The sequence below is a fragment of the Pithys albifrons genome, chromosome 1 (genome assembly GCF_047495875.1).
Source record: "Pithys albifrons albifrons isolate INPA30051 chromosome 1, PitAlb_v1, whole genome shotgun sequence".
NCBI classification, from domain to species: Eukaryota; Metazoa; Chordata; class Aves; order Passeriformes; family Thamnophilidae; genus Pithys; species Pithys albifrons.
In genome coordinates, this window is record NC_092458.1 from 111956625 (window position 1) to 111983721 (window position 27097).

Consider the following 27097-nt stretch of genomic DNA (forward strand, 5'->3'; position numbering starts at 1 on the left):
TCCATTCTTGAAAGCATGTTTTGATGCAGGAGTAGATGATTGAGAAAAAACTGCCATTCACTGGGGACCATCACATTACAAAACAGGTATTAAATACACCAATAACTGAATTTTTGTGTTTGGTGAGGAAAGGAATCAGCAAATTTTGCTATTGCCAAGTGCAGCTTATTCAGCTCTCCAGAAATCAAATCTTCTGGGCAATCAGTAACTGCACTATTCCATCATCTTTTGTAGATGCAAATGGGCAGTTGAAACACACTGGCACCTGCTTTTCAAAAACTGATGGACAACTTGAATCTTCCCAGTCTTCAAATGAAGACACAAAAATTAATGACAGATTTCTCAACATGAATAGGAATAAAATATAATCCTGGACAACTTCAAGGAGTTTAGTATGTTGATTTTCTTGAAATAAAACAATAATTTCCCTACATTCTCCCAGACACAGTGACAGAGTACAATATGTTTTGTAAGACCTCTCAAAATGAATCATCCACTTTCTTGGGACAGTGTCAGAACTCACCACACATAAAAAGAATGAAACAACTCCTTTAGTAATGTATTAAGACACATAATTATCTGTGACCTGACATTAAGGGCCTTTTTTTCCTATCTGCAGAAACATGAGCAGTCCTAATGTTTCTGTTTCTTTCTCACTGTCATCAATTCTCTGTAACTGCAACATTGTGAGCGAGTGCTCTCCTGCTCTTTCAAGAACAAAACCATCACAGCATCTGCTTCTCATAAGCACATTTATTCGTGTGCATGTGTGTGTGTATGAGAAGTAAATCTGATAAATTTAAGTTAAAAGCTTGTCGCAGGGAGGGATTTTTTTCCTTTTCCATCCTTCAAATTTTGGAACACAGAAATCGGGCTACTGCTATGCACTTACTCTTTTACTTCGAACTCACTTATTAGCACAAGGGACAATTACTGACTAAGGAAAAAAATTAATTTATTTAAATTTCAGAGTGGCTACATATGATAGCAGGTTTTTATTGGCACTTGTCTCAGGTCCTACATAGTGTCAGAAGCTCCTTCAGCTCACTCACAGGTTCAACAGTGGAAACTGGGTACAGAACAGTAGTCCTTGAAGTGGAAGATGCAACAGCTTCACCACGTATTCATCCCCACTAACCAGCAACTCAATAATACAATCCAGATAGAGATTCCAGTGCAAACTGTGGGCCTGGGTTTTTTGTGTTCTGTTTTGCCTTGACATCTATAGGGAATTGGCAAAGGTCCCGCATTGTATAAGCTTGTGAAGAGGAAGGCAATGAACAGACCACTCTTGCTAGACTTTAAACTATATCAGGAAGTCAAACACACTACACCTCAAAAAGAATTGTTGCCTCTGCTTTTCCTTCCCCTACTACCCAAACTCTCCCTTCTTGAAGTTCAATGAGGACACGTTGTCTCTTTGCCTTCCAGCTTTGCCATGTCCAGGGGAAACAAAATCAACAACTTGTATTTTTTTTCCTTCCCAGTTTTATAATACTGTCAGAATTCCTCAGTCAGAACTCTTATTCTTGAAATATTTCCTGAACTATACTGTCCTGATAAGAACTGTGGCAGCTATGACTGCCTTCCCTCCCATACAGTTTTCCCATTGCATTACGAATTTATTAAGAAGTTACTCCACCAGAGTAGCAGTGATATACAGAACTGTCATGAGAATGAAATTTATTAAGAGAGAAAAATACTGATGGACTATAAAGATGAGGAAAAAAAACCCCACCACATTTAATTCATCATCCCAACACAGAAACTATAACCCTACTATCTTAAAGCCACATTTAAGCATAGTCCATTCAGCATTTATATGTTGCCTCAAACTTTAAATCAGCAAGGTACATACTTAAGGGTATTGCCAAATTGTGACATAATTCTAATACCTCCAGTGCCAGCACATCAAGTCCTCTCATGTGACATGGGAGAACTCTCAACACCTCACAGAATCAAGTTCAAAAGGCTTGGAGGGAAGCAGCAGTGAGGGGAGGGAGGCCTGAACCTTGGAGTGGCATGCACATCCCAACACTCCCCCTCCCCTTTCACATGCAGATCCATGTGGTCTCCACCTGACAAAACTACATTGCAATGCTCAGTGCCTAAAAATTAAACTGTTTCTTATCTCAGCCATGCATTTATGCCTTGGTTTCCATTCAGCTGGTGTACCTTTCAAAAAGGGATGTCTGAAAACAGTGGCAACAGACACACAGTGGGTTGTAAGAACCTTAGGAAATATTACAGAGGGATCCTGGGTGCAGAGAGCAGAAAGGCAACATCTCCAAGCAACAGCCAGGAGCTGGCAACCAAGGTCCCAAACCTGGGCTCACCTCAGTCCCACCTGAGCACACAGTGACACTTGCTGGAGTCCCCAAGGGCTGGGCATGGGGGCAGCACTGCCAAGGGTGGTCTCAGCCCTTATCCAGGACTCATGTGGGCTCACCTTGGCTTCAACTAAAGCCCTTATTATACAAGTCAGACCAAAGGCTCAGGCCAGAAGGGGGGGGTTTCCCAAACACTGCAGAGGGCTGTGGTTAGATGTGGCCATGCTGATTCCAAGTTTCCAGATTCTTACCCTGATGGCAGCCAAGCCTCAGTGTGCACACGCTGAGCACGTGCAACTTGTTACGAAACTGAAGAGCTGCAGCTGGGGTCTCGCAAGGCCCAGAGCACAGCTTAGGTTAGACAAACATATTTTGAAGTCAACAGGAGATGAAAATTTCACTGCTTTTCTCGAGGTGCTCAGCGCACAGATCAGGCCAGTTGAAAACGTTTTGTTTCCACAAGTCACACATTTCTATAAACCTGGCTTTTTCTTTTTTTCCCTGAATATTGATGTTGTAAGTTATCACCCTTGAAATGGCTTATGTGAAAGTCCTGCCTGCAAGATTGTACTGGTATTTATGAGTACTTGGAGGGCCTGCAACATAACCCACAGGGGACTGTGTTCAACAGCTTCAATGGATCATAGAAGAGGCCCAAATTTATGTCTGGTTTAAATCTGTAAGAGTATTTGGTCCATTTTGAAAGAATGGTTGGGTTGGAAATGCAGTTCTTGTAACCTCAAGCTTCATTTTATGCTAAAGGTGTTTGCAAGTTTCTGACAATCAGCACAGCACCAAGCCACCTTTAGAAGCAAGAAAAAATAAAAACACCCTTACTACAATTAAACATCAGGAAAAAATATTTGGCTGCAACTTTAGGTGAGAATTATACTTGCTTAAGCTAGAACAAAAGGACAAAAACATCAAAATCTAGTAATGTGGAAACAAGGGAGGTTTAGCTCTTTAAAAAGAAAGGAAAGATAGACACTTGAGGTAAAAAACAAAAAAACCAAAATGCACAAACACATCACGGACATCTAAAAATAGCATTTTATACATTTTTGCCAGTGCTTCTCTGAGAGCAAGTTCTTTAAACAGAACTTAACAATTTTACAATTTTTTTTAAAAAAATATGTCATCCTAAAATAGCCCATCAATCCTTACCCAAACTTTCTGTATTTCTACAAAAATAGATGCACAAAGAGCTACAAAATACTGTATTCCTGAAAGGAGGCGCACTGTAGTCAAGGGAGAGGTTTTTTCCTGACAATTGAGACTGTTCATAAAAATATCAAGCTGAACAAAACAAAACACTGTTAAAGGAGCAGAAAGGAGTTAGGTTGCCCAGCTGCAGCAGGCTCAGATGAGGAAAGAAAGAGAAGTTAGGTTTCTGGTTTTTTCCAACACTGTGGGACCCATAAATGGCCTTATAAACAAAAGGCTCAATAGCAAAACCAGAATAAGTTGGCTCTTCATCTTCATGTGTGTCCTTTGCTCCATGCTGAAGGAGTCATCAACTGTTGTATCACCCGCCCAGCTGTGCTGACTCTGGCTGGTCTTAATGTCTCTGCACTTCAGAACCAAGCAGTTTCCTTACTCTTGTCCTGATGTTGTAGACCTGCAGGTCATAAAAGAAAGTAAAAATAATTAAAATGGGATATAGTTTTTTTTCTCCCCTTCCCCAAGCAACTAAGAATAAAGACGTTTTGATTAAAAAAAAAAAATAAAAGGAAAAAACCCGAACCACAATTTACCAGCTTAGGGAACTCGTTAGCAACATTGTTACGACTTCCAATTTTTAGAGCGGGGTAAGCTTAAATCACACTTGAGACTGGCTCGACATCTGATTTTATCAACACTGATAAAATCCTCTATGCGCTTCCTTGTTTTGACCTAATGTGAAGCATGACATGGTGTGAAAAAATCCACCAGCAAGATCTGCATCAATAATCCAGTATGCAACAGACTATTTCCTGATAGAGGCACTACCTCCTTCAGAAAAAGCCTGGGACACTTTAGGATCTCAGGTTTTGTGGCATTTCACCTTACAGAGGAGAGATGAAAAATGTTCCTGCAGCATGTAAAAAACCCACATAATTTCACCTACAGAGTGCCAAGTTTTCAGCCAAGAATGGCTAGTGCTTCCACATGGGAAAAATTAATGATTTTCAGCTTGCAATTGTTATGAGTTCCTCTAACATTTTCCTTTGTAAAAAAGTGAGGACTATCTAATAAACGCGGTGCTATGTCATGGCTTTAGCATTATAGACTTGGAACCTGTATTATAATCTTTGATTTCTCTGCTCCAGAAGAATTTAATCTTCTCTAGATTTACACCTAACAGGACGTAAACCTAAAATCCAGACAACAGAAAGGGAGATGCAGATTAAACTTCCTGAAGACGATACATTCTTGCTCATTTATAGGGAAAGTAAAAAGGAGAAAGGTGCAGGCACATATTTGAAGAGGTAGTAAGACCCTAAATGATATAAAACCTGTCTCTTAATATTTTGAGCCAAGTAAATCGCCTTTCATGAAATGAAGGTGCACTTCCCACTATAAATCATCATTCCTATACAGACAGTAAAGCTCCACTGTGCCACATTATATACTGTCCTGCTACAGTGCCCCAAGTCCAATGCATTAAATAAGAATTTAGCATCAATTTCACCACTAATGTAAATAGGTTCAACTCCAGACTTCAGTGATGTTGTAACCATTGAAGCTCCATGTTTGATATTTAACCTGCCAAAGTTTACAGATCCATGGGCTAAGCACAGATCTCATTTTTGTATTTAATCACATAGTGAAACACACAGGCAGTCCCACATGTTTTCAGAAAGCCTAATAGGCATGAAGGGTTCAAATCTGACAACTATCTCCTTGTTTTAACCTCACAAACAGTTAAATATTTAATGATGATCAGCATTTCAGAGTTGAGCTACAAAGCAATTAATGCTCACAGAAAAGAAGACAGGAAAATGCTCTATCCATATGAGGATTTCAAAGCAGTGTACAAACACTCCTGTGCCCAGAACTGAGGAGATAGGGAAAGCCAATCACACAGGTAGGGCATCCCACACCTGGTTCCGTGGCTTTCTGCTCATTTCACATGCACTTTCCCCTATTTCATCAGATTGGAAAAACTGAGATATCCCTCATCTAGCTCATGCCTATAAAAACATGTTCAGAGGCCCTTCATTCAATGAAGATGTCTCCTAATTGCTTAAGAGCTACTTGTTTCCTGGCAGCATCACAGGCAGAGACATAATGAACTGCTGCTAGTTTCCTTCAAAGCTCCCTCCAAGTCAGTGATGACAATTTGGGGTTATTTTTCCCCTGCTGCTTACATTTTTTTTTAAACAAAGATGACCAAAAAAAACTAAAAAAAAAAACAAAAAAGAAAAAAGGAGCCAGAAACCTTTAAGAGGATAAAGAAGTCATTTAAGTTCAGCAGTGGAGCACTAAAGGCCACTAGAGGCAATGGAAAAATATAAAAAGAAAAATAGGATATATGGGTCTTAGGAGCTTAAAAAAAATAAACGACACATACATCTGTTTAAAAGGTCATCCACCTGACAGTAGCAACTGGTAGAATGGGAATAACCAGCTGAACAGACATCTTCCTGGACAGGTATCTTTGCAAGACACAAATAACTGTACCAAGGAGGTTTAAGGTAGAGCTATATATATCCAAAAACCCCCCAAAGTTGCCCTAGTTACAGAACTGAATGTGGAATGCTTTCCATATCTTTTCCTCATTATGTTCTCACCTCCTTCATGGCAAAGCCATCTGCAGTCCTAACACAGAATCAAAATGCAACCCCGCTACTTACCAAGAGCTTTCACTTGCAGCCTGTACTAAGCAGGGACACCCTTGCTTGCATTGCATGAGTCAGTATTACCACCCCAGCACAGCTCCCTGTCTCTGGGACACCAACATTACAGCTAATTGCCACAGGAATATTATGGAGTTTCTGTGGGAACACCTAAACAAATTTAAGGAGTGGTGAAAAACTCGTGGGATGTGTGCGAACAGAGACAAATGCAGAGAAGGCAGAAGACTGACCCCTCAGATTTCATACTCAATGTGTTAAACTGATGTACAAGCATTTCCAAAAGTGAACTTTCCATAGTAGGCCTGGACTACAGGATGTTGATTAATTCACCCAGATTTAAACTTATTCACCTCAGTGTGCATAACTTCACATGATAAAGAATACTCATCTCAAATTTAATATAGACTTACAGCCATCAGATGTGCCAGAATCGTGTTTTGCTCTTAGTGTGCTGGGACTAAAGGAAGCCTCCTGCAGCACATCTGTCCAACAGCAGGACAGGATATCCTCCTAGGCTCTGCAGCAGCAAGGCAAGTTGCTCCTCCCCACAGGACTGCCTGCAGACCAGGCAGCTGCCAGCACAGCCAGATCCAGCTGATCACCTGAAATCCTGGGGTGCAGGACACCTCCTGCCCTGCTCTTGAGGGAAACACTGCTGGCTATCATAGAATCATAGAACCAGTTGGGTTGGAAAAGACCTCTGAGATCATCAAATCCAACCCTTAATCCAACCCCACCTTGATTGCTAGATCATGGCACTGAGTGCCACATCCATTCTCACCTTAAAAACCTCCAGGGTCGGAGAACCACCACCTCCCTGGGCAGGCCATTTTAATGCCTGATTACTCTCTCTGTAAAGAACTTTTTCCTGAAATCCAACCTAAACCTCCCCTGGCAGAGCTTAAGCCCATGCCCTCTTGTCCTACTTTGGTTGCCTGAGAGGAAACCAATCCCAACCTGGCTACAACCTCCTTTCAGGTAGTTGTAGAGAGTGATAAGGTCTCCCCTGAGCCTCCTCTTCTCCAGGCTAAACACCCCCAGCTCCCTCAGCCTCTCCCCACAGCACTTGTGCTCAAGTCCTTTCACCAGCCTCGTTGCTCTTCTCTGGACCTGCTCCAGCTTCTAAATATGTTTCCTGAACTGAGGGGCCCAGAACTGAATACAGTGCTCAAGGTGTGGCCTCATATAACCATGAGCTCCACTGCAAGATGGCAATTCCCTTCCCCAGTCCCTGATCTTCAGTGCTGGACTCTGCCTGCACACCCTCAACGTAAATAGAAGGATGTGGCCCTGACACAGTGGGGTTTCGGCTGCAGAAGTGCATTGAGGACACATGTCTTGAACCATAGTCAGTGCTCTAAGGGGCTGACCTTGCTGTGCAGGGAGTTGTGGCCTAAAGTACAAACAAACTGTGCTTATATCAATGTGTTTATTTTGATGCTTGATATAAAATGCACTTTTACACTGAGCATTATAGCTCAGGCACTTCAGCTTTGGAAAGACACTACATAACAGCAGACACAAACGTAACGGGTCTTACTAGACCTTCACATAGACCAGTATTTTCTTTAATCCCACTTGTATCAATAAAGAAGCTTATAAAAGGGTTAATTTGCAGCATACAATGTAAGGATTAAGCCACATTTAACGGGAATCAGGTAGCTAAATCCCTCTTCATCATCTAAAACAGGACCATGTAAGTTCAAACAGATGTGCAAGACAGATCAATACTTTGTTCACTCTATGAATGGTGCTACACTGATGTCCCACACAATCTGTCCTGAAACATAAATTCCCAAACTCCACTGTGCACACAAGGGGAACGTCCTCTTAACCCCTGGGGTGATTCAGCATCATCCATTCGAGATCAATTATTTGACTTAGTATGGCAGAGATGCAACAATGTAGCTGGAAGAGGGTAAGATTACAGGCAGCCTGCCCTGATCCCAACATTATCATTCCGTATCATTCAGCATGAGGAATTTTGCAAATGTTTCTATAATCTCATGTGACAGTAGCACAAGAAATGTGACCCACGGTAAGGGGAGAAAATCAGTTTTTAGCTGAAGGACTCTGAAAAGCAATGTCTAGGTATACACCAAATGAACTTTTCAAATATAAATCACCTGAAACTCCTGCTATTTGATATGCTAGCAGCTTCACAGGCTATATTCTCCAGGGACATATGAGTAAACACTTTCAAAATTGACACATTCTTGCCACTGTAGCCTTAACCTACCCTGAAGAAACCACCTCTGTGACACTAAAAGCCAGTACGATTCTGCTTCTCTGTTGAGATAGCTGTCTCACATTAGCATTAAATGTAATGAAATTCCGTGTGATGTGGAGACTTATCCAGTGTAATCTTTCCCTGAAGTGCACAAGAAGCAATAAAAGCTTCAGTGGTGCTGGATATGGTACTTCAGCAGCCCCCTTCTCCCTCCACAGCACAACACACCTTCCCTGGGTTGACACCATTTGATGTGCACACAAAACACAGATGCAATTAAACTCCCTCTTTTCACCACAACTAGACCTTACGTGCCTGTAACCAAAGCATCGTCTCAACTGCACAAACTGCAGGCAAGGCTGGAAAAGGAGCTCAGCCTTCCTGCCCTACCCAGCAAGTCTCTGCTTGGAAAGCATAGGAGAGATGAGCGTGCAAGCGAAGAGAGCAAGTAATTGTAATGTCACAGGCTTCCATTGCCTGCTGTGTTTCATTGCTTGGACCCTTGTTTCCAACACTGGGGCTGCCTGATAGGGTTTTGGTGTTGTGTGTCAGTGCATGGCCATTTTGAACAGTCACAAGACATTGGTCTGCTGAGATCCTGTTCCTGCAAACCAGTACCATTTCTTCTCTTTCTTTTCCTTCACGGGAACTCATGGACTAAATCACACACACATGTCAAACATGGGCCAGAAATTAACAGTTCAGACCTTTTCCACTGCCTCCCACACTGAGGAACTACATGACATGCAAGCCACTGCCAAATCAGGATCCTGACAAAATTAGCACCCCAAAGGGATTCTCACAAAGAGCAGGCAGCATGAGGCAAAAAGCTGTATTACTCCCATAAAGCAGTGCTAGGACTCACAGTCCTTTCTGAGGTGTGTGTGTCTGTGTGCGGCTCGGCTTCTCTGACGAAGATTTGGGAAGGGCTCTCCCCACGTGGGTGGGCCCTTCCAGCCTGCACAGTGAATTTTAGGTGAGGCTCAGCGTGGCCCCACCGTTTAAGTCCTGAGGTTCATCTACCAGGGCCGAGTGAGCTTGGACGGTCACAGTGAAGCCCTCAGGACTAGAACCTACAGCACCCGGCATTTCCCAGGAGGTCTCCCATCCAAGTACTAATCCGGGGCTGACCCTGCTTAGCTTCCGAGATCTGACAGGATCGGACGTCAGGGAGCCCCTGGTTTATTCCATACACTACTACAACAAAGCAGCAGTAAGCAAACCAGTTTGCACAGCACTGAAACTACTCACAGTTTAGGCTGGACTTAAACCTAAGCCAGGTAGTCATTTCTTCTGACTAAAAATTCCCTACGGAGTTCTCAGCTCCATCCCCAAAAGGTTAAGTCAAATAGCAGAGCTCTGCAGCAGGACTGAGGGGGCTGGTGTGAGACCAGGGGGCTCATCCCCTCTACCCGTGGCAGTGTACTCACACTTCAGGGAAGGCAGCTCACTGCCCTTATGGAATTTGTCACAAGGGCAAAACTTGAGATCCCAGTCTGGTCAGACTGTCATTCTATACCCAAAAGCATAAAATATAATTCCTCTTGTATCACTGGTATGGATGGAAATGTTATTAATAGATATAAAATGTGCAGTGTTAAGAATCCTAATAAGTTTTTTCCTAATACTTTTGAGGCAGCAAATGGCATAGTCTTTAGAAGAGATTATTGCTTCCCAGGTGCTTTAAGGGAATAGAGAGAGATTTGTATTAGGTTTATATTATTTCATCTTCAAAAAACAGCCTTTCCCCCCCCCCACCAATTCTTTGTACTCCTGTGCACCAATCAACACACAGAAGTGGTTCTCACACATTGAATCAGTCAGTGAGAGCTATCAAAGAGACAGATACTTTAATGAAATGGTAATAGATATGCACACCTAGTCTTTCTGTAATCAAATAATATACTGTTTTTTTAAAGTACTAATCTACAAGGATTGCTGCCAGTGAAATAAATACCAAACAGAAAAAGAAGCCCTCAACAGCATATATGAGCTCCAGGATGGATGACCTGGAAGCTTTCAGTCACCCATCACCCAACTGCAAGCAACTATGAACAGTGAGGGCTGCCAGACTGCCCCAGATACTCAGACAGGAGCCTGCTTGTCAAAGATCACAGACACAGGTTTGCTTCATGAAAGCTGTCCTTAAGCTACAGATCTGCACTAAAATAAATCTAATTCACTGACCTCTGCCCAGATCCTACAGAAAGATGTTTAGTTTGATGGCAAGCACAGCTCAACCAGCATTTTCACACTCCTTCTAACACTCAGACACTGCACAGGAAGGAAATGCTGAGCTGTTCCAATTTAGGTAAAGATGCAGTCCTCATGTACTGTGAGTTTTTAGTTAATTGGAGCTACAGTTTGGTGAATGTGCATATGAACTAGCTGAACAAGCTGGGAGCTTCCACATGGAAGTATAATTAACCATTTCCCACAAGATTTTAAACAATAAAAAACCAACATATATCATGTCACAACTCATTTGGCTTGAATGGGACAAGGGCAGACAAAGGTCTCTCAGCAAAAAAGCTGTGAGAGCTGCATATCTCCCAGCTCATCTGCCCTGACAGCAATCACAGGAGGGATTCCCACCTGGAAATATATTTGAATATGGCTGAGAACCAGCCCTGCTTCAGCTACGGGGAGTTCACCTTTTCTGCTCAAATTCTTCACACTAAAACAAGTCACAGACACAATCAAACCATCTTACCTGTATCAAACCCAAAACTTGGCACTATGTCCACTGTTCCATGAAAGGCTCCAGCCCATGCTGAGGTAGCGCTGGTGACAGCAGCGGGGTCTGTCTTTGTCACGTCACACTGGGGAGCAGGAATCCTGGCTGCACGGACTGAAGGCATCAGCAGGGACCCGTACCGGGGGTCGCGGTGGGAGCTGGGATGGTGATGGTGCATGTGTGGATGGGGGTGATGTCGATGCATGTACACATCATGCATGTGTGCATACGAAGGGCTCACCTGAGATGCTAAAGGATAATGCCAGGATTCAGATGCAGCAGGGGGAGGAGGTGGGGCAGTCTGATGAAGGCCATGTCCTGGCCAGCTGCTGGGATCTGGTGTTGGGAAGGTGCCTGGTGCAGTAACAGGGAAATCAGGGTGTACTCCACTTAAGCACGGTGGAGGAGGAGGCTGATAAGAGCTGGTCCAAAAAGAAGTTGGGAAACTGCTCCTTTGGCTTGAAATTGTTGAGCTTTCTGGTAGAGAAAGAGAAATGAAGTATTACTGAAGCTGAACAACACATCCCATGACAGTAAGCCCTGAATAATTTGACTCTGAAGTTTGTAACACTGAACTCAGGCTTCCTCAATAATTACAGAAACCACAGGACAGCTGAGATAAGAGAGGACCTCTTGAGATCATCTAGCCCAATCTCCCTGCTAAAGTGGAATCACCTGGAACAGGTTGTTCAGGACTATGTCCAGTCAGATTTTAAGTATGATCCAAACTCCTCTCTGGGCAACCTGTCCCAGGTTTTAGCCACCCTCAGCAGTTTACAACAACAAACACAAAACCACCAAAAAAACAAACAAAAAAAAAACCCAAACCAAAACACAAAGGAAAATAAAAGAGTATTATTGTGTCCAGATGGAATTTCCTGTTTTCTAAACCGTTTCTATTGCCTCTTGTTCTGTCAGCAAGCATTGCTGCCCCATCTTCATTCCCTTCCATTAGGTTTTTAAACATACTGATAAGATCCTCCCCAGGAAAATTTTTCTTCTTCAGGCTAAAGAGTCACAGCCCTCTCAGGATCTTGGTACAAGAATTATGAGATAGTAACCCCTGACCAGCCCAGACCAAAGCATTTAGAAAGGCAGCTGTTGTGACTGTAAATGCACCTGAAGACAGAGAAAACAGGTCACACTATAGAATAGGAGACATTTGGCTAAAGGAAGAATACCAGATCTCAAACTAATTGCATGCTTTGATGGGATAAAGATCATATCTAACACCTCTTATGTTAGTCTCTTACAGAATATATCATGTTGCCCTGTACCCAGTGGGATCATACAAGCAGAAACCTCTGTGTAGCTCAAAGAGCTATTGGTCAGAAATAAAGACTAACTGCTTCTTACAGCTAGGGCTCAACTTATATTTAAATGGATTCAAATACATCTGCATTATGAAATCACATTCTAAAAATTCCTCCATTCTCACAATCCTCTTGCCAGCTCATGTTAGAAAGTACTGCTTCATGCAATATGTCTCAGCTCAAATAGGGGTGGTTTTTTTTTTGGTCAAAGATGGAAACATAAAAATACAGGACTTCACCTCTGATGAAAGAACAGTCATAAAAATAGCCTATAGAGAAATAAAGCCAGGGAATTTTAATATTTGATGAGGCGAGGAATCCTCTGTTCCTCATATAACTTTTATAAAAATACTTTTTCTTTTTTAAATAACCTTTTGTTTTGCTTTGTTTAATGAGAAACTGGAATGAGACTTGGGTGAAGACACCATTGAGAATGAACAGATTCTTCAAATGCTCCTGCCTCTAAACTTTGCTTACGCAAAAATATTTTGGAAACTTAAAAGTGTTTTCTGACTACATCACTAGGACACTCATGTCTCTGTTTTAGAATCCATTAAAAACACAGAAATTTTTCCACACATTAATTTGCTTTGATTTAAGCAGTTTATTGAGTCTGATTAACTTCCGATACTGGAAATAAACTTTGCAAACACACTGTGGACAAACGTAGAGAATGTTTTGTGCCAAAATGCTTCAGAGGCTGCAAGCTTATCTGGCAAACTGTACTCCAACACAGTTTTCTTTAAAAGTTTGAGCTGTTTTTAGCAATGTTGTTTTATTGTAACTCGTGCTTGAAGGCTGGAGAGAGTTTCAAGCATACTACAGAAGCCTCAACACCTCTCCAAAGTTGGTATTGTTACTTGTTTGTAAATCATTCCTTCTTAAAAGGGATTACACTGACATGGAGAGTGCTTATGGTGATGTCAGCAGGGCTGACACAAAAAAGCAAATACAAACTTCTTCATGTCCGGTCTGTTTTCCACACTACTGAGCGGAGAAGCACAGCATGACAATGCTCTGCCAGTATTCTGGAAACTTAACCTCTGTAATCGAGACTTTTTGAGAACTATCTGGCTGTTATCTGCATGGAAAAGCCCTAAATCCCAAGCATTGCACTTCAAAAAAGTGCAAAAAACCACAAAGTATCTGCAGGACAGCTTTAATACCAAGAGAGAACACTTTAAACCACTGGATCTGTCAATATGAATTCATCCCAGATTGCATAACAGCTTGGCTTTACCAAACACGCAGGAGGTGTAGGCCACAGAAAACTTGTTGATCATCTCCATTTTTCAAGCTGTGCACATTTTAAAAGGCCACTGCCTCTGTCAGAAACTTGTCATGGACCAGCCCCCACTGAGACATCACTGAGTGTGGCTGCAGAGGCCAAGCTCACCAGTCAAGGCCAAGTCATGCCACTGGAGACACAAGGTGTATCCAGGTTATGGAAACATGCAAGTAAATCCATCCATCCTGAGTGCTCACAGACACTCAGCTTCTGTGGCACATGGCAATGGAGAAACAGCCACTTCTGCACTGCCCTTGAGAAAGAAGAAAACAAACAAAACTAAATCTCTGTAGCATGAATGGGCTTTCAGGAAGAAGGGGAAGGAGGCATTTAACAAAAACTGTTTGCCAAGATAGACACTACAGGTACCACAACTTCCAACCCCAAGTGCAGGGAGGCAGGGAGATGGCAACATCTGGGATACCACGAAGTGGTAACTAATGCAAATGTTCACGGTGCTCGACCAACACGCACTGGAAACGTGCCAAAGTGCACACGCTGGGAAGGAGACAACGTATGGAACTTTCTGTAGTACAACATTGCTTCTCAGTTAAGGCAAGAGGAAAGAAAAACAGTCTTTCAGCTAGGAAAAGCATGTTGATACAAATACCATTAAGGTAATGTTGGTTTCAAGGTATCATAAGTTATGTTAGCGACTGCAGAAAGATTTCAGGTAGCTACACCTAAAATTGAATATCTAAAATCCATGTTGCCGGACCCTTCTGTAAGGAACTATATTTTATAAAAAATCAGTTTTCAAGTTAATGTTAGCCTGAACTCATTTTCAACATATAAATGATGAAAATTTGCTTCTTTGAGGTTCTATTTTCTGTATGTAAGCAAAATCCCTCCGCAAAACAAAAAATACCAAAAAAAAAAAACCAAACCAAAAAAACAAACCTCCAACAGCACTGCAATGATAAAATCAGGACACCTTAAAAGAAAAAAAAACCAAAAAACCAAAAAACCTCCAACAGCACTGCAATGATAAAATCAGGACACCTTAAAAGAAAAAAAACCCTCCAACAGCACTGCAATGATAAAATCAGGACGCCTTAAAAGAAAAAAAAAACAAAACCAAAAAAAATCAAAACCAAATACCAAAATGTGAGGAAAAAAAACACTACTAACTTCTCCTTTCAAGTAAAGGAGAAAACACAGTGAGCTGGGGAGCCAGTTCATGTTCACACACTTTCCATTTAAATCTGAACCTTCAGGAAAAATACCTATTGTAAAGGGTTTTTTTTCTTTAATTTATCTTTGAGTAATCAATTGACAAAAATTCTGATTACTCATGAAAGTTATTTATAAAAGAACTTCCAGATAATGATATTTTAACCTCTTTAGGTAATGGGATACAAATCCACATTCACAAAATCATAACACAGTTTGGGCTGGGCAGGGAGCTTGAAGATCATCTAGTTCCAAGCCCCCTGCTATGGGCAGGGACACTTTCAACTAGACCAGGTTGCTCAGAGCCTCATTCATTTGCTGTAACTGAGTGCCTTTGAATACTATATAAACAAGAAGGCCAGGGTATTATCATCCTTCTTTCCCTCTGTTTTCAAGCAGGCATATTTCAGAAACTCATTTGGGCCTGATCAAATTCTTGTCAGCTTCTCTTCTCTGAAGCAGCAAATGCCCTGAGCTCTCTCAGCATCCACAGCCCTGACCAGTGGCCTCCCTGGGGATTTTCATACCAATTCAGCAGGTGCAGCGACAGCAAAGGGTGTATCTCCTTACTTTATTCCCGGAAGACTTTCAGGACATGCAGACCTCCATTCCCCACTGAGGGCATGGGGCACATGGGGTTAGGAGGCAGCACGGCTGAAGAACCCTTTTACCAGGCCACCCTGTCCCTTGCAGAACCCTCCAGGGATGGTTGTGCAACCATGGGGGGAGACAAGGAAAAACAGCTGGGTCTGTCTGAGGTCAAAGAGAAGACACACAACCCCACTCCTGGTATGTCTCCAAGCTCAGTGAAGAGGACTTGCAGTGGGCATGGGGTCTCTGGAGACTGCCTTGATCCCATCTCTAAAACATTTATAGACTGTCTGGGCCATTTATAAATGCTCTAGTCTCCTTTTTAGTAACCATAGGTTCAATCCCGCTCTCAGCCGAGTCAACGGAAAATTTCCCATTAATGTTAATGGTCCCGGCTCAAGCCATAAATTCCTCTAGCTCCCTAGCCACTTGTGCTGACCTTTACTTAAACTTCCTCGGATTTGTCATCATCCTTCTGGAAAGCAAGTCCTTCTATGCTATTTTTCTCTTCACAGTAGTTTCCAAAAATCCCGTCTGTCCTTAATATTGTGACTTTCACGAGTACAGTCTCACCTCAGTGTCTCTCATTATGAACACCATTGCTCCTACACAGATTCCACTGATATCTCTCTCATTCAACCTGATGCAAGGCCATTACCCACAATCCTTGCATCCCTCTGCCAGTCCACATAAGGATGTGATCAGAAATAATGCAGCTGTGGATTTGAAAAACTACCCAGACTGCCACATTTAACAAAATGGATACAGCATCTTACTGTCAGGCTTTCTCCAATCACCGAACTTGAAATCTTTTCTGTAAGGTCTACCTAGAGTACCTGGCAAGATCTGCTCTTTGTTACATTGATGCTCTTAATGCATATAAGCATTTATATTCATAACAAGACATAAGTGTTATGACAGTATGCAAATGCCTCACAGAACCTACCACATTTCTACTCCCTGCTTGGAAGCAGAGTAATGTCATGCCCATTTTACATGCAGGAAGGAAGCTGTAATATCAGCCATACCTCTCCCATGAGCAGGCAGCAATGCACCAAAACACAGGGGCCAGATCTTGCCCCCAGGCCTGCCTATTCCAGCCTGGGCTGGCTCCTCCCCACTTGAAAAGCAGCCATGGATGAATCCTAATCACCTGACAAAGTCACCCGAGAAGGCTGCATAGGTTTCCTCATGTCCAGGGCCAGAATCACTAAAAGCTTTGCTCTTGCCTCACAGGCCAAGTTTCACACTTGAAGCTCAAAAAAAAAAGGCCTTCAACCTTGCAGCAGATGTTTGTGAAGCTTCGTGAGCTCCACCCCATCCCGTTCAGGCCTTGGCAGAGACAGTGGCTATGGCAAGAGTGGGAGACGTCTGCTTCTTCCTTGCCTTTGGCACCTCTCTCTCCTTTTAACACTTCAGATCACTCAACTCAAGAAGCTCCTCGGTTCTTTCAGATTTGAGGGAAAATTTTCCACCTCCACAGAGGATTAAAATTTCAGCTGCAATGCAGTATGCATTACCATAACACAGACCAAATAAGCCACACCACAGAGAGTAAGTTATTGCTCCTCTTACCTCTCCACAGGGGACTTAGCCCTGTCTTGCCCTTGGTAAGGGCAGTTTCGGAATTGAAGCTACTGGCTTGGCTCAAAGCTCTTGAGAAGTGTTCATCCACTACTGAACCAATGTCTCCCTGGAAGTAAGTGAACAGGACGCAGCGAGAGTTAAGGTACTCCATCTCGGCAGGTTGGTCTTTCTCATCCTCCTCTTGCTTGCTGGGATGTGTCACTTCCAGAGATTCCTGCATCTTGTTGTACACAGCTAACTTCTTCTGGAATTAAAAACAAAACAAAGAAGAGATGCATCAGTGATTCAGTGGCAGCTCAACATATGGTTCCTTTAATAAAAAATAACTGAGTGCACTGAATATTTATTTCGTAATTAAAGTGGGACTACAGGGATATTTCAGAAAGAAGAGAATACTCACTTAAGAGTCTCTATCCCTTTAACACAGATGGACCTGCTTCTCAGGCATGTTTCATAACCACAATTTATCAGCAACAGCTTTCACTCAATACTTTCAAAAGAAAACAGAGAGGCTCTAACAATTCCTTCCTGACTCCCACCTGGAGAGGATCTCCCCATTAATAAAGGCTAGAGAGGATGAGTCCCTCCCTGTGGAAGGGTGGTCAGAAGCACAGCATCTGCATTTCACCCATCTAACTGAATATGCACCAGGTTTTCCTGGCTGCACTCTCTCTGCAGAGTGTACATGGCCCCTCACATTTATTCACTTATGAAGTGGTAAAGATGGGAGAATTTCGTGTTTTCTGAAAACTGCATAAATGCATAAATTTTCACTCATTGCCAAGAGAATTTTTACCATGGGTAAAAATTTATAGTAGTGATTGGGGTTTGGTTGGGGAGTTCAGGTCTTTTGTTTTGTTTAGTTAGTTGGTTTGGGGTGGTTCTTTGTTGTTTTGAGGTTGGAGGGGTTTTTGTCCCCTTTTCCTTTTTTCTTTTTATTTTTTTTTTAAACTCCAGCTTCTGGCAAAAAAAAAACCAAAATTCAAGTAATTTAAAAAAAATAAACACATGATCTGGGGAAAGAGAGGGATTCATAAGTCTGCAAGTATACACCAAAAAATCCATCCCAAACCAAAACCACAGGGAAGTATATTGAAAAAAAAATTTGAAAAAAATGCACAAGCCATCTGTGAATGGCTATTTCAGAATCTTCTCTCTCTCTCCCTCAAATCAAACCTGAATGTCAAAATAAATGTGTGTGAAGATCCATTTTGCATGGAACATATTTTTCAGATGTTCCACTTTACAACTGTTTTCACAAAAAAAAACCCAAAAAACTCTCCCCACAACAGTCAAGCTGCAGGAATCATAGCTTTTAGCTAGCCAGCCATTTTCACAGCTGACTTTACACACAAGCACTTTCAGGAACCCAAAAACAACTACAGCACATATGCAGAAGTATTCAATAGCATTTCTATAGAATTACCGTTTGACTTATCTTTAATGGTTTGCTTGGCAACTCTCTAGCACCATCAGAATCTCTCTAAGTTTATGGCTTTTTTACCCTTTTGTCAGAGTAGTTCTATAGAAAAAGTCAAACAACCATACAGTCTATAAAGTTTCATTTATACAATAAATACATGTCTGATTTAAAAATAATTGAAAGCAATTTCCTGATCTTGTGTGTCATCAATACATTTACATTTGCTGCTTTCTAAAATCATATAAGCCAATACAAATTCTCCCACTGTAACACAAAACACATACTCTGGAGCTAAGTTAATTATGAATGATTATTTTAAAAAAGTAATTCTAAGGAAGAACTATTGACAAACGGAATTAAAATCTGTAATACTAAAAGCTTGTAACAGCTAAAGGATCTGATGTTCCAGTAACTGATAAATGTAAAACAGCTCAGTAAATACCATTAATTCAGATGTTGTTCACAAACTGCAATGAGGGATACACATAATTTTATTTCAGTTTGGGACATTCAGGCAACGGGCTCGAATTCAAGTAAATCTGTGCTTCACAAAGCAAGTTACACCGTGGCTCAGCTTAGCACAGTATTAGACTTTTGGTTTTATCCCAAGACCCTATATTGTAAAAGGAAAAATTCTGGGACTGATTCATTAAAACAAACAAACAAACAAACCCAAGAAAATCCCACCAAATTAAACAAACAGACAAACAAAAGGAAAAAGCGAACTAAAAGTTTTACTAGAAGCACTAAAATTTACTAAAAATGCTAAAATGAAGCACAGTCTGAAGCTCTGAAACATACTTTTGCAAATGCAGAATTTTGGGTAATTTTTTTTTTTTGGTAAATGCTTTGTGCCTTCTGTAAACAAACAAACATCTCCAAAAAAGTCTCCTGAGATTTGTTCCTGAAATGCTTAGTAAAGTACCGCTCATAGTGAGCTTCACAGTTTTGCTTAAGTAATCACAGAACAACGAGACTTCAGTAAGACAGAAACAGTTATAACAATGTGGCATATACAGGAGACACATGCATTAGAAATCTGTAATGCATCTGCCTCAATGACTTGATCATTCTTAAAGGTGCACCATAACCCAGAGCCTTTCACAAATACAAGACAAGCGGTTGGGGAGGGTGGTTTTCTCATTTTTGGTTTCAGGTGGGCTTTGTTCTTCAAGTAGAGACAAAGTATGAAAGAGATCTTTACAGAAGTCCAAACAGACACTGATTATCACATCTCAGCTGCAGTGTTTCTGCCTGTCCTTGAACAACTTGACAAGTTGATTTACATTGTTACAGGTACACTACTTGTATTTATACTGCAGTTATGCAAATACATATACAAGCACGCAATTATATACAGAAATACACCATTTAATATCGCCCCTGGCTTGACTTGGTTATCAGGAAGGAAGTCTTTCAGTGTTCCTATACAGGGACTGAAGCTCAGGAAATTAAAACTTATCTCCAGAGTTGCTTCTCTGTGCAGGAATGTTCCCCCTTCCACAGCCTAAGAATCTAATTCATTTTCCATTTCAACTCTCTTCCCTCCCCTCCAGTCCATGGGCAGTCATTACAAGATGCTCTGAGCACTCACTCCTTTCAAAAACACCAAATCTGACCTTTATTAAATGTAAAAAAAGATGGTAGGACTGACAAACAAGTACTTGTGCATGGATTAAAGTTATTTACAGTGAAAAGTTTGTGTTTTGTGGAGAACTTTCTACAAACAATGAGAGTTCTAAATTAATAGATTTTTCAAAATGGCATCAAGCCTGTGATCAGAGACAGATACAATTAATTTATATTTCAGGCAGAAATTATCAGCGTGTAAATGGTAAATTCTTTAAATTATAGACCACAGTGAGATAAAGTGACACAAGTTTTCCTTGTGTGCAATGTATATACATCCTTTCCATTGTACATATCTTCTAATAAGGGGGGGGAAGGATGTTTCCCCCAACTCATTTAAAATACCTTGTTTGCACATGAATTCCATAATTTTTGTTCTGAACTTAAGTGTAATCTTCTCATAGCATTTCTGACTGCACTTGTGTGAGTGAAAAAGTATGCAAGCCCATCAGCTGCTAAATGAATTTGTCCCATCATGGGATGTGAGGGAACAAAAACGAACACCAGGTTAGGTTTCTGGTAACCAATCTGGGCTAGTCCAGTTTCACTTGTACTTTTTCATATGAACAACTCTGGCATATATTTAAGCAGCCAACAGTTGTCTGTAGATGACAGTGTTAACTCTTGTGTGAATGTTAACTACTTTAATATATTAATAAAATTCACCTCTCTTTTCCTTACTAACTAGAGATTGATATCAAGCAGCCTCTGAAAAACAAAACAAATACAAAATCTTATCCAAAACCTAGAATACAGAATTTAAAGTCAGCCTAGCATACTAGGAAGTAGGAAATTCAGTGTCTATAGCACCTGATACCAGTTTAGACAATAGACCCCAGGTCACGGCTGAAATGGCACAACCTTTGCATAAATAGTGCTGTACAGCATGGGCTTAACTCAGCTTCAACCAATTTTGTTTTTTATTTCCTATATTCACAAACAGGCCCTTTCTAAGAAAACTGAAATCTTTAACTGTAAGCCATATAATAACAGATAGCTAAAGGTCAACAGCACATTACCACTGAAAAGGTAATATTAAAAAACAGGTTTTCTGAATAAGCATCATCCTCTCTTCCAAAGGAACACTGACCACTTTTAAAAGCTTGTGGTCCAAAATCTCACAGAAAATCCCTGCCTTGAAGATTCCTGTTATTTTCTGACATAGCGTACCCAGAACCAAGCAGAATGGTTCTCATGCAGTGAAATGCTGGCCACATTAAAGTCAGTGGCAAAAGTCCAACTGACTTCAAGGGTCCCAGTTCTCACGCAGGGTGTCTGGTAAAAATGTCAGAGCATTCCTCTTTGCAAACTGAAATAAATTCACTTCCAGCTGAAACCAGCTAGTAAGCAGCAAAAGAGAAAAAAACAAACCAAAACAACAAAAAAAAACCTCTCCCAAAAAAAACCTCACACACCACACTTGAGAACAGAGAAAGTTTTACTTTAGCCAAGTTTGAATCAGAAATTCAGGCCAGCTCTTATTTTTCATGTAAGCTGGTTGCCTATTCCTACAACTTAGTATCTCCATACATGCCATCATACAGCATATGGTCCTTTATGCTCCCAAGCACGAAAGTCTGGTGTGCCTGCGGCCACCTGTTACAGATTTTCCATTACGAGAGAAAGAACAGGAACCAAAAATAAAGAATAACTACACTGAGGAAACACTATATGACCCTATCCTGAGAAAAAGGCTGTCATTTGAAATAAGCTTCTGAGAAGGAATTCCAGCAACAAACTTGAGGCAAATCATGGACACTTCCTCCATTTGTGAAGCTGCCTGCAAGGCAGGCTCCTATTGATAACATAGAAAATATTCAAGGAAGAAGAGAATTCTAAGCAATCAGGCCATCAAATGCTGGGTCTGAAAGCAGTATTTATGGCATGCCCTGAAAGCATGAAATGGTAACTTCTACCCACACAAATGAGCAAGGCAAGAGCTGGCTTTCAGGTGAGCCATTGGATTTGCAGCCGTATAGCCTACAGCTCCTGCCCTGCTCTGCTAATGGAAGGAAGTGGTGAAAAAGGAATGAATTTTTACATCTTTTGCTGTACACGTAAACAGAGGCGTACCATTAAAGTCTAAAAGTCTATTTTTATGTAGGTAGAGGAAGATCAAATAGCATTTGGTACCAAACACAATGATAGTGTAAAGTGAGCCAAACTTTTAGAATCAGTGGAGTCTTGTAGGGTTAAACCAAACTGAACAAACCAACAAAATCCCACACATAAGACAAGAATTAATCCAAGTTTTAGATCCTGTATGTCTGAGAATAGCCTTTAAAGGTAAGTTATATAGGTCTGATTCAGTTTCCAGAGAAGTCAGCAGTGGAGCTAACACCAGGGTTCAGGAGTAGCCTTGAGAAATAATCTGAACTGAAAAAGCTGAATATAAAGCTAGCCTTTGCTGTTATCTGCTGTTAGACATTGCAGACTGCCACACAACATAAGCAGTATAAGCCCATCCTCAGAACTTGTAAGCACATGATACAAAGAACTTCACGGGAAAAACAAGTTACAGTAATGGAACTGGGGTTGAGTTAGAGCCAGCTGACACGACGCTAAATATGACCTGTCCTTGTGTGCAACGTTGTTAGTTTGGAAGGAAGAACTCAGTTAGTGACCTAATTTGCTAATGAAGACAAGCCCTTATCTGGAAAACGTTTGTCTACAGCACTGCCAGCACTTAAGCATATCACAAGTCTTTATGCAAGATTTTGATTTAGCAAGGACAGTGTTGGCTTAGATGTTGGCTTACAACTACATACCATGGAAAAATTCCAAAACTACCATTTACTGTAACATCCAATTTCAAAAGTCTTAAGCTCAGGTGTTAGTGAGCCAACATGAACCCTACCTTAGCCTCAGCTTTGCAGACTGCTCTACCTGGCCTGACAGGACAAGACAAGCCGTCACTATGTTTCATGTGCACCGAGAATACAATGGGATTCTTCAGCAATTATGTGTTTCCAAAGCCTCTTAGAATTCCATTACATCCATTCCTCATCCAACCCATAGGAAAGCCAAAACTTACTACTACAGCTGCACAGCCCCTCAGGAAAGCATATGATGAAGAGCATTTTAACTTTGCCATTTTGCAGGGTTTTACCCTCATGCAGGCACATATCCTCACCAGAGACAGAAACACATTCATATTCTATCACCGGCACACACTCGCGCTGTCTTTTGGCAAAGTATGGAAATCCAGATTTATCTGCACAATTAGGGCCACACCCCATTTTCATCAGTTCCTTCTGGCTTCATATTAACAGGTATCCAACTATATTTCCGTTACTTCCCTCCAGCAAACACACTGGACTTGAGCAATCTCAAAGATCTAAAGTGCTAAGCCTCCATTCCCATTAACATTCAATTGGAATTCCAGCTTCGGTCCATTAAGAGCTCTTAAAAAAAAAAATCCCATCTAAATTAATTTGCCCGCAAGTCCTTTCCTGGCTAAGGATCAGTGCAAGCTAAGTTTCCAGAAATTCTACCCTTCTGTGCAAGTTAAAAAATCAGTTCTGTGCTGATTTTAAGGGAGGAAAAAATACAGACACAGAAAAGTGGGAATAACTTTAGAGCAGGGAAACTTTAAAAAGGCACAATGGACCATCCCCTAAAAAGACATTTCTGCACAACCCAGGTGCACATTAGTCCATAATTTAAAAGCAGTCTGAGACCTCTCATTAAAAACAGACAAGCAAAAAAACAAAGCCAAGAAAAAAGGAGACAGCCATTTGTAACCTCCTTCACTGCAGAGCAGTGACACAATGTCAGTCACTTGCTGAAGGCACTTCTCCTGCCCCAGGTATGCAGCATGAGACCTACAGAAACACAATGAGTTTGGCTCTCCAGAGAGACACCACAGCCCAGAACTTGAGCCTACACATCTGGAACAGCAGCTCCACATCTAAGGAGCTGCATCGCTCTTTAAAGGATAGAAACTGATGCAGAAAGCCGACATAATCAATTACATGTCTGAGATGGCTTTACTGCAAACACCTGTGAAGATACAAAAGCTTTAGCAACACACCTACATCTAGCACTGAGTACAAAAGGAAAGTCAAGGGAAACGCAGCAAGAAGAGCTTTCTCTCTCAGACAACAAACCAAAAGACACCAGAGCAAGTCCAGCACCACTGAAAAATGCTTTGGTGGAGTCCTCGGATATTTTAAGGGTGAGCTCCACTTTATCAGCTCCAATGCAGAGCCTTATTTTAAGATATCTCAATAATTCATCTTCCCTCACTGTTATTTTTAAACCACAGTTTTGATTCCAGCAAAGAGGAACATTCTTTAAAATGGCCATCATCCTCATGAAGAATACAGCAGCATTTTACATGTTGAACACATGTGTCAGAAGAACCAAAAACCTGGCAACAGATTCTTCATCCTTCCTTCTTACGCTCTCTACCAGTTGATTAAATGTCTCTGACAGGACAATTCTGAAGGAACAGAAGAGCTTTGCAAAATGCCATACATTACCCAAACAATAAATCTTTTCACTATGACTGCAGATGCATGAGGAGCTCAATCTATGTTTACTTTTTTAATTTAGAAAATATTGGATTCAGAGAAAATACATAAACTGCTCTAAAGTTAGCAGCTGCTAGAATCAGAGAGTGCAGGACTTTTAGTTCAGCAACAGCAGCTGTTTTTCAGTCTGACATTTAACTGGGGTGTGAAGACCCTCCAGCTTCAATTATTTCATAAAGCTGGTGCAAACAGGATTAACTAAACCCAATTGTCACTAATGTGTAGGAGAGGCAGTTTAGGAAGTTTTTAGGTGGAAATGGAACATATAGTGTCAGTTAAGACTCATGAGCTGTACTGGCTCATCAGAACTATCTTCGTGTCTCGCCTTGCTTATCTACTTCCACTTGTTAAGTAGCACAACCCGCAAGAAGTCAATTTATCTCAAATGATTTCAAGAAACTTTGGTTTTTATTATGATGCCTCTGTGATATTTCATATATGGTTCTACTTTCAGTTGAAGGAGAAGCTTCATGATTACTCTTAAAAGTAAAAAGCAATTGCACTTGAGTATGACACAGCTACTAATGATCATTTAATAGATTTTTCAGATAAGTACGCATTCTGTAAATCTGGAGGAGAAATACAGATGATCACCTTCAGAGTTAAACGTCAAAAAGCTCAGCAAAGTTTCAATTGTAGTTTTCTACTTCTCGGTCTCTTGTCAGAGAGTCAGGTTATTAGATATTATTTATTTATTTTCCCTCCAAATCACACAAGTTAACAACGGGAGCTCCACATATTCAAAACGAATAGATGGAAGGATCTGCAAGCAGTGACCTAGATTAGAGAAAAAAATAACAGCAAATGCACGATGTAGCAGACAGAACTCACAAGTTTTCCAGCGCTTGCCTTTACAGTGAACAACGTAAGCAAACTGGACAAGTTCACTGGGGTATCATTTCTGCAAACGGGTTTTGTCTCCCAACAATAAAGGAAAAAAAAACAGCAATACACGATCGGAATTTTAATGTTTTAGCCCATACTAGTGACTCCCAGGCAAGCTGATATTAGGGGTCACTTCCCATGTACGGAGAAAACAATCTTCATGGATAATAATGATTAAACCTTATGGAATGCAGCAACAACCAAAAAATGTATTCTCAGATGACTACATTAGGGCCAAGTCAATATTAGTCCCACTTCACCCACGCACTGCATAGTCTAAAAATGCTGTCAGCCTGATAAGAATTTCCTGATTCACTAAAAAAAAAAAAAAATACATCTGATCACCAAATTCAGCTGGAAACTCGCCGGAGACGATCTTCAGGAGCGCCGGGGTGAGTGGCGCGGCGCGCCCCGTCCGTGGGGAGCAGTGCGGGTCCCCTCCCGCCGGCGGGCGGAGGTTCCGCCCGTGTGCGCACCCGCGGGGCCAAAGGAGCTGCTCAGCACCGGCAAAGGGGGCGAGAGGGGAGGGTCGACGTAAGGAACGACGGCGGAGAGAAGGGAGAGAGAAGAATGAGAACTTTCTCCCCTTGCTCCACTCCATCTGAGCAAGCCAACACCCACTCTCCTAAATATAAAAATTTTGGGGGAAAATATTTTTCCTCTTTAAAAACAGGTCTTACCCGGCTCTGTTGCTCTGGGGCACCCTCACCAGCTCCCCGCATCTCCAAATCAGGCCGGCGGCTGCAGAGCGCATCGCTGGCTGGCCGGGGTGGAGGTCTGCGCCCCGGCCGGCCAGCGATGCACTGCTCAGCCCGCTGACGGTGGCGGGGAGGGGAGCACCCCAAAAAGCCCCTCCACCTCCCCGTCCTCCCCATCACAGCCACTTGTCCTTCCTTCACTTCCCCGCGCCTCACCTGCGCGCAGCCCGCCGCGGGTGCAGCCAGATAGCGGGGCGCCCCGCACGCCGCCGGGGCGGGCTGCTGCATGGCCACGTCCGAGCAGCTCATGGCCGCGGCCGCCCCGCGCCACCGCCGTCTCCCCCTTCCTCTTCTTCCTCCTTCTTCTGCTCCTTGTCCTCCGCACAGGGCGGCCGCGGCGAGGCGCCGCGCAGCCCCGGCCGCCAGCGCATCTTCGGCGGCCGCCGCGCCCCGCGCCCGCACTTATAGCGCGGCGGCGGCAGCGCGGGGCGCCCCGGCGGCAGCTGCGGCGGCAGCGCCGAGAGGGCGGGGACGGGACCGCACCTCGCCCCGCCCGCCGGTCCGCGGGCGCGCAGCACCTGCCCCGGCCACTCCCGCCCCTCCGCATCGCTCTGCCGCACCTTACGGGTACCCCCGTTTGTTGGCTTTGCGTGCGAGCCGCTTCGCTGTGGGACACAGAAGCATCTGAGTGCCGGGGTTTGGTCCATGAAAAGCTCAGCTGAGTGCAAGGAAGGAGGTGTCCTCATGGTAAGGTGTCACCTGTGTCAGCTACGCTTTCATCTCCCGAAGGATTCATTCTGGAAATTCGTCTGTGAGGGAGGAGGAACATACTTGTTCCA

At 42.3% G+C, this 27097-nt stretch overlaps 1 protein-coding gene across 2 annotated transcripts; it reads right to left on the bottom strand.

The window, feature by feature from the left end:
* Positions 1-934: 934 nt before the first annotated feature.
* VGLL3 (vestigial like family member 3) lies at positions 935-26743 on the bottom strand. Of its 2 annotated transcripts, none has more exons than XM_071563544.1 (4): positions 26475-26743; positions 17077-17332; positions 11113-11613; positions 935-3948 (listed from the first exon to the last, which is right to left on the bottom strand). In XM_071563544.1, exons 1-4 carry the CDS (start codon positions 26565-26567, stop codon positions 3905-3907), a joined length of 894 nt encoding a protein of 297 aa, XP_071419645.1. In that variant the 5' UTR covers positions 26568-26743; the 3' UTR covers positions 935-3904. The 2 variants fall into 2 exon arrangements, with proteins under 2 accessions (XP_071419645.1, XP_071419656.1); XM_071563555.1 differs by lacking the exon at positions 26475-26743 and adding an exon at positions 25906-25914.
* Positions 26744-27097: the final 354 nt, after the last annotated feature.